This window comes from Colobus angolensis, unplaced genomic scaffold, assembly GCF_000951035.1.
Source record: "Colobus angolensis palliatus isolate OR3802 unplaced genomic scaffold, Cang.pa_1.0 Scaffold187, whole genome shotgun sequence".
In the NCBI taxonomy this organism is placed as follows: Eukaryota; Metazoa; Chordata; class Mammalia; order Primates; family Cercopithecidae; genus Colobus; species Colobus angolensis.
The window spans coordinates 969,531-977,193 of record NW_012115010.1 but is presented as its reverse complement, the minus strand read 5'-3'; the positions used below and the strand labels follow the sequence as shown (position 1 = coordinate 977,193).

The 7,663-nt window shown below is 56.3% G+C and overlaps 1 protein-coding gene across 2 annotated transcripts in view; it reads left to right on the top strand.

Annotated features, from left to right (window-relative positions):
• Positions 1-7,663, top strand: part of UBTF (upstream binding transcription factor, RNA polymerase I) — a 13,866-nt gene continuing 6,203 nt past the window's right edge. The window contains exons 1-12 of one of the 2 annotated variants that reach the window (XM_011940089.1): positions 1-258; positions 1,723-1,898; positions 2,456-2,539; positions 2,644-2,799; positions 5,181-5,245; positions 5,524-5,644; positions 5,997-6,107; positions 6,444-6,577; positions 6,703-6,844; positions 7,119-7,160; positions 7,253-7,366; positions 7,456-7,611. In XM_011940089.1, coding sequence (XP_011795479.1) covers positions 201-258; positions 1,723-1,898; positions 2,456-2,539; positions 2,644-2,799; positions 5,181-5,245; positions 5,524-5,644; positions 5,997-6,107; positions 6,444-6,577; positions 6,703-6,844; positions 7,119-7,160; positions 7,253-7,366; positions 7,456-7,611 — 1,359 coding nt within the window. In that variant the 5' untranslated portion in view covers positions 1-200. The remainder of the gene's footprint in view (positions 259-1,722; positions 1,899-2,455; positions 2,540-2,643; positions 2,800-5,180; positions 5,246-5,523; positions 5,645-5,996; positions 6,108-6,443; positions 6,578-6,702; positions 6,845-7,118; positions 7,161-7,252; positions 7,367-7,455; positions 7,612-7,663) is intronic. The other variant, XM_011940090.1, reaches the window with a different exon arrangement.

The following is a 7,663-nucleotide window of genomic DNA, read 5'->3' as shown; positions in this document are numbered from 1 at the left end:
CCCCTTAAGTCTAATAAGGTCATGGCTGGGTCTCTGAGAGCGTGGACCTGCCCCCCTTTACTCTGGGCGGGGAGGGTTAGAAAGTCGTTCACCTCTCAGCCTTCCTGAGTGGGAACTTGTATGTCTTCCAAAGGGTGAGGTGGCTTTGACCCCGGGTTGCCCGGCCAGCACGACCGAGGAGGTGGCTGGACAGCTGGAGGATGAACGGAGAAGCCGACTGCCCCACAGACCTGGAAATGGCCGCCCCCAAAGGCCAAGGTAGGGGCGTCCACTCCCAGCTCTCTGAAACTTAAACCCTTTTGCCTCGTGGCTGTGGGGCACACTGCCTTCTTCGAGGGCTTTTCCAGTCTGCATACACTGAATTGGGGGAGAAAGTGCCTTGAGTATTTATGAATCAAGCATCTCCCACACTTGGGGTTTGGCTGAATTCAAATTTTTTGGCCTGGAGTGGCTTACCTCCCCTCTCTCCCTGTCCCTCACACCCTATGTTAGAGGAGGCCTGCCTTCTGGGATTCGCATTCAGCCTTAAGTGTGTCCCAGCCCAGTGTCCTGGAATGGGAGGAATGATGACTGTAGAGGAAGGGTCAGGAAGCGGTTAGGGAAGGCTTCTCAGACTTTTTAGGAGGACCATGAGGCTTTTGTAGAGGCAGGTGGAGAAGAGGGCTGTTTTGGTGTTTTGAGGCCCCAAGCCATGGGATATATGTACTCAACTAGATCTCAGCCTCATTCAGCAGTGATCCAGTCTGGATGGGGGTGGAGGGTAGGATGGAGCTGGGCAGCTGGCCATGCTTGTGGGACATTGAGGGGAGAGGGGATTATGGGTCCTTGTGGCCATTCTGCAGAATCCCTGGCCTAGGTTACGAGATGCAAATGAAAATGGAGAGCCCTTTTGACTTCTGACCTTGGGTGGCTATTCTCCCAGCCCATCCACAGAGGCCTAGAGCTCTCTGGGGCTGCATTTCAGTGGCTGAAAATAACTGGTCCAGACCTGGTCTTGCTTCCCTGGGGAGTTGGGCTGACAAGACAGCTTGTAATTCTGGGGGTTCTCCCTGGATCAGGGCCCTGAGAGCTTTTGTGCACCTGCCTACTTTGCCTCAGAGTTGCCATGTATCCTGCTTCTGTTTCTGTTTGCTTTTTCTTATTTGCCAGAAATTCTCCCTTGATCTGCCTTGAGGGGCTAGGGGATAGTGGGTATCTCTAACATTGGTTTCCAGCTGTGCAGGAAAGCCACCTGCATGAGTTTTCCTTACTGCCCACATCCCATACTCAGTCCTTGCACATTTAGAATATCTACTCAGAACTTGAACTTGGCAGCACATTTAGATACATTGCCTCCTTGCTTCCCTCCTTCTCTGACAAGCTACCTCATCTCCCACAAAGTCCTGAATCACTGTACCTTCATTTCCACCCCTCTTCCCCTTACAGCAAATAGCTGCCTGTTGCAATTTGGCACAGTAGAAATGATAATAGCTTTGAAGCAAGCCAGACTTGAGTTTGAGCCTGGCTTTCTAGGTATAGCAGGGTCTGGACTGGAGTCCCTGCCCTCATCCAATATGGCCACAGTTTCCTTAGGGCTGAGCCATATCTTGTCTCTGCCTTCAGATGAGAAGCAACCAGGGGCTGGGATGCCCTAGGGAGGAAGAGTTGAGCACTCAAGAACTGGGGAACAGATTGGGGGGATAGCATGAGCCAGGCATGATGGCCTCTGTTACCCTTCACCAGACCGTTGGTCCCAAGAAGACATGCTGACTTTGCTGGAATGCATGAAGAACAACCTTCCATCCAATGACAGCTCCAAATTCAAAACCACCGAATCACATATGGACTGGGAAAAAGTTGCATTTAAGGACTTTTCTGGAGACATGTGCAAGCTCAAATGGGTGGAGATTTCTAATGAGGTAACTGATCCCCCCTTTCTGACACACACACACATACACATACACACATTACCCCCTCCTCAGCCGTGGTAGGGGAAGTGAAACAGGCTGTAAACAGGAAGGAAAGAGACCAGGAAAGGCGTTCATGTGGTCGCCCGTTAGCTCTCTACCTGCCCCTTTGCATTTTGGGAGGTGGCACGGTTGACAGCACTGGCTTAAAGTTATGCCACTTTCTCTCTGGATGGTCTTGAGCCAAACAGCCTGAGCTGTGCTGAGATTGACAGAGGTGCTAGCATGCTGAGATTGAAGGAGGTGCTGGCATGGACAACCAGGTTGAGGTCAGGTAGTCCCCTTGTTGCTGGCCTTTGGTGTGTACGGACTGCCTGGGCCTCTGTGGTAGGCATGGGCCAGTGCCTGGGTGTCAGGCTGCCTGCTTCATTTGGCTGTTGGCCTCTGCTCTTCTTTGGTAAATTTAGTGTAGTAAAGAGTAGAAGAGACCCGTTGTAAGATAGGGGTATGCTACTGTGTGGCATTTTCCTTTTCCCAACTTCCCCTTCCTTCCTCCCCTCTTCCTCCAGGTGAGGAAGTTCCGTACATTGACAGAATTGATCCTCGATGCTCAGGAACATGTTAAAAATCCTTACAAAGGCAAAAAACTGAAGGTGAGTTATTAGGAGGAGGAGCATGAGGGGTAGGGGAGGAAAGATCCAAAGAACGGATGGTATTTGACCTCCATTGTGTCCTTGTTCCTTGTCCCTTCTTCCAGAAACATCCAGACTTCCCAAAGAAGCCCCTGACCCCTTATTTCCGCTTCTTCATGGAGAAGCGGGCCAAGTATGCGAAACTCCACCCTGAGATGAGCAACCTGGACCTAACCAAGATTCTGTCCAAGAAATACAAGGAGCTTCCAGAGAAGAAGAAGGTGGGGGGGAGGAGAGTTAAGGTGGGAGGAGGGGAGAGGCTGGGAGCAGCTGGTGTGGTGTGGGTCGGTTGGAGGTAGGCCTTGGAGAGACCTGGCATCAGGGACAAGGGTGAGTCAGCACAGCAGAGTAGGTCCTGGGCAGGTACACCTGATCGCCCCTTCCTCAGCCCACACATGTTCAGGCACAGGCACCACCACAGACGTAAACCAGAGAGCAGATGCTCAGACCAACCTTTCCCCCTACAGAAAACCCACAGCATTCTGTTTCATCAGGCTCTCCCCCACACACGCATCCTCACTGTTAGGCTGCGCAGTACTTCTTCATTCTCTGTGATGTTTCCCGTCATGGTCTCATCTGATATTTGCAATGTCTTCATAAAGGTAACCCCAGGAAAAGGTTATCCCAGTTTTGTGGGCAAGGAACTGAGGTGCAGGAGGGTTAAGTGTCCTGGGTGACACAACTATTGATACTAGAGCAGGATTTAGTGCCCCAGAGTCCCAGTCCAGTGTTGTTACTGCCATGTCCACCTGTGAAGTGCACTTCCTTCTCCATGCATACATGTTCACTCAAGGACACACATTGTTCCTCCTGGCCTCATACTGTTCCTTGCAGAGGTTGGGTACTGTCCCAGACCATCAAAGCATTAACTCTGGTTGGAGGGTTGCCTGAGCCTCCCAGGCAGGGCTGCAGTCACGCACAGAGCTCAGGAGGTCCCTCCCAGAGAAAGGCAGCAAAACATTGGAGGAGCCCTGCAGATGGGACACGAGGAAGATGGGATGGGGACAGGGGACACAAAGAAGAGACACTGGACAAGGAGACAGAGCCAGGGATAGATGGGGAAGGGCAGCGGGAAAGACAAGAAGCACATCTGCTTGGAGAGGAAACAAAGCCATACACAGCCAGTTCTCAAAAGGTGGCACCGGCCGCCGCCATGCTATTAGTAGCCCTTTTTCCTGGTTGGCATACCCTGCTGCAGACTAACATGCCCTTGGTGCTGTACCCAAAAAAGCCAGCTGTCGGCAACCACTACCCAAGCAGAGCAGGGGTATGGATTGCTGGAACTGTTGTTGACTCTTTTGATGAGGATGTTGGACAGTTGACTGCACACACCCAAACACTCATGGGATGGGAGGGAGAGGCCAAGCCCTAGAGTTAGAGTCAGGGAAGGCCAGAAGAAACTGGTAGAGTGGATGAGGTGCTGTCCTGGGGGGCACAAGACTTGGGCCTGTTCTCCTGGCTCTGCCACTGAATTGCTGTGTATGGGGCCTTTGGTAAGTCATTTTACTTCTCTGGGCCTGGTCCTTATGTGAGGTGAGCCAGTTCTGTGTGGCGTTCTCCAGCTCTAAAACTTTTGTCTGAGGAGGACTGAGATTGGGGAAGAGGAGGCTGAGCTCTGCTTCTGGTTTTCTGTGGGAACTATGGGAAAGGAGCACTGCCTCTCTATGTCTGGTACTTCTATAAGAGGCGGGTTGGGCTCAATTGCCATGAGCTCCTGGCACCTGCCAGTGCCACTCTTGTGAGCCTGCAAGGACGAAAGAAGACATGGACATTGCATGGGAGCCAAGAGAGGAGGTTGATGAAGAGAAAGAGACACATTGGAAAGGAACAAGAGGAACAAGAGGGAGACTATGCAGAAGTGGGGAAAGATGCAGGGAGGGAGTGAGGTGAGGGTGGGAAGGCAGTGGAGAGGCCAAAAAGGGGGCGATGAAGGGAAGGGAAGCCAAGTGGTGGGAGAGAATGAGTGGGCTGAGGGAGCGAGAGCTGGAGGGGACAGACAGCTGGGATCCTAGAGAAAGGGAAGAAGGTAATGGTGTCAGAAATGGGCAGGAAGATGCAGGGCAGCTGGCTGTGACTTGTACTGGAAGAACTTACTCTGGGTTCCCCTCCACACAATCTGCCCTCATGCCTTGGAAATAGGACTCAGCCCAGCCCTGGCCCTATGTAGAGGCCACCTCCAAGAGGCCAGACTAACGTCAGCTGCCTCAGACAGTAAGAAGAGGGAGCAAGGCCTGCACCCAACTCCACTGTGAGAGTTCTGTGGTGTTGGAGAAACGAGTGGGGGAGCCTCAGCGCTGCCACTGCACACTGTGTGACCATGGGTAATGCCATGGCCCCCTTCTGGGACTCTTGCTCAGAAGGAGAGAATAGGATATAGGATTCAGTGTCTGGGCAGCCCCTGCAGCTCCCACCATCTGTGGTAGAAGCCGGCAGGTCTGCTCTGTGGTGAGTCCCGCCGGGAGGCGGGCAGGGCGCCAGCCTCCACTCCCTGCATCACAGCGTGGGAGGCAGAAGAGCCAGCGAGGAGGGGTCTGGGTGGCCTTCATAGCTCAGGGCGAGATACTTTTGGGTCCTGGGTGACCCTATCCCCTCCTCCCCCCAGATGAAATATATTCAGGACTTCCAGAGAGAGAAACAGGAGTTCGAGCGAAACCTGGCCCGATTCAGGTAAGGCAGTGGAGCCCAGAGGAGGGCTATGGGGAACTGGGGGCAGCAGAATAGGCTAACCCTGGCCAGAGCCTGGAGTTTGCCATCTCTGAGGCATGGAAGAGGATGGGTCACATGTGAGCCCTAGTGTGTCATGCTCAGGGGCAGGGACAGGCAGGCAGCCACTGTCCCACTGAGCCCCAGCTGAAAGGCCCAGGAGGCTTGGTGGGTGGGACAGCTAGCTTGGGTCTGCCCTGGCAGCGTCCCCTGCTGATCCTTGCTCCCCATGTCCTGGCTAGGGAGGATCACCCCGACCTAATCCAGAATGCCAAGAAATCGGACATCCCAGAGAAGCCCAAAACCCCCCAGCAGCTGTGGTACACCCACGAGAAGAAGGTGTATCTCAAAGTGCGGCCAGATGTGAGTGTCCGGCCAAGGGCTGGGGGTGGAGGATGCACGGCGGTGGCCAGGGGGGAGCCGCACCAGGTCGGCCGGGCACGGTGCAGGGGAGCAGGAGAGGAGGCCCCTCCCCAGGGGTGGGCTGCATGGACAGGGCCTGGGCCAGCTGGCGTGCGAGCGTGTGCGTGCGTGCGTGTATGAGCCAGTCCCCTTGCACCAGGCGGGATCCCCGCCTCTCCACCTTCCCCTCCTGGCCTGTGGGGGACACTGATGTGACCTCCCATGGCCTGAGGGGGCGGGGGCCTCTGTGCCCCCTTCCCCCCTCCCCCTGCCCCTGGCTGCCTGTGCGTGTCTGACGGCTTTTGGTTTGCAGGCCACTACGAAGGAGGTGAAGGACTCCCTGGGGAAGCAGTGGTCTCAGCTCTCGGACAAAAAGAGGCTGAAATGGATTCATAAGGCCCTGGAGCAGCGGAAGGAGTACGAGGTTAGGCTTCCGCTGCGCTCCTCCCTGTCCGGCTCTTCACGAGCCTCTGCCCTCCGACTCCGTGGCCACCGCCCTCTGCGGGAGGTGTCACTCCCCATCCTCTGTTGAGGGAGGGGCCTTCTGGGCCCCTCACCTCTGCCCCTACCTTCCCCACCCCCCACCCCCATGAGATCTCAGGCTAGGGCAGGGCAGGGCACCATGTCTCATGTGACACCATTGACATGCAGCCATCCCCAGCTTTGCTCCCTGCCTGCCCTCCCCAGCGGCTCTCCCCGTGCCCCTGCCCCAGCTAACCCCACACCCCATTGCCCTCCATCCCCTCACCTGGCTCTGCAGGAGATCATGAGAGACTATATCCAGAAGCACCCAGAACTGAACATCAGTGAGGAGGGTATCACCAAGTCCACCCTCACCAAAGCTGAACGCCAGCTCAAGGACAAGTTTGATGGGCGACCCACTAAGCCACCTCCGTGAGTGCTGCCCTGTGGTGGGTGGGCAAGTGGGCAGCTGGGAAGTTGGGCTGGGCTCTACCGGTGAGGAGGCCTGCTGTCCTGCTCGCTCACGGGCTGCGCCTCTCTCCCCGCCGCTCTGATAGGAACAGCTACTCGCTGTACTGCGCAGAGCTCATGGCCAACATGAAGGACGTGCCCAGCACGGAGCGCATGGTGCTGTGCAGCCAGCAGTGGAAGCTGCTGTCCCAGAAGGAGAAGGACGCCTATCACAAGAAGTGTGACCAGGTGAGCTGTGGCAGGGGCCACCCTGCCTTGGGGTTTTGAAGCATGAGGTCTGATCCCATCTTGGGCTAGTCAGTCCCTGGTGGCGTATGCCTTGGCTACTTGCCTCCAATTCGGTGTGGGGCTGGGCTGGGCTTAGCAACTGAGCCCAGCCAGGCAGGGAGTCCAGCCCACACCCAGGCTGTGGAGGCTCACTGAAGGTCACTGTCCTCCGAGTACTGCAGGGTCTGTGGTGACACTGTCACCAGAATGATCCTGACTCCACTCACTTTCCCAGAAAAAGAAAGATTACGAGGTGGAGCTGCTCCGTTTCCTCGAGGTAAGTGTTCCTCCGGTAGGGCAGTGGGCAGAGAGGACTGGGGCTTGGCAGGCAGAGCCCTCGTGAGCCCTGTGCCCCTCTTTCCTCTCCAGAGCCTGCCTGAGGAGGAGCAGCAGCGGGTCCTGGGGGAGGAGAAGATGCTGAACATCAACAAGAAGCAGGCCACCAGCCCCGCCTCCAAGAAACCAGCCCAGGAAGGGGGCAAGGTGGGCAGAGGGTACGGCCGCGCAGGGGGGGTGGGCAAGACTGGGCTCCCTGGCAGCACCACGGACCCCGACCCTCTGCACCTGGACAGGGCGGCTCCGAGAAGCCCAAGCGGCCCGTGTCGGCCATGTTCATCTTCTCGGAGGAGAAGCGGCGGCAGCTGCAGGAGGAGCGGCCTGAGCTCTCCGAGAGCGAGCTGACCCGCCTGCTGGCCCGAATGTGGAACGACCTGTCTGAGAAGAAGAAGGTCAGGCTGCCTGGCGGAGCGCCGTGCCCTCAGCGGGGCTGCCAGGGCCCCC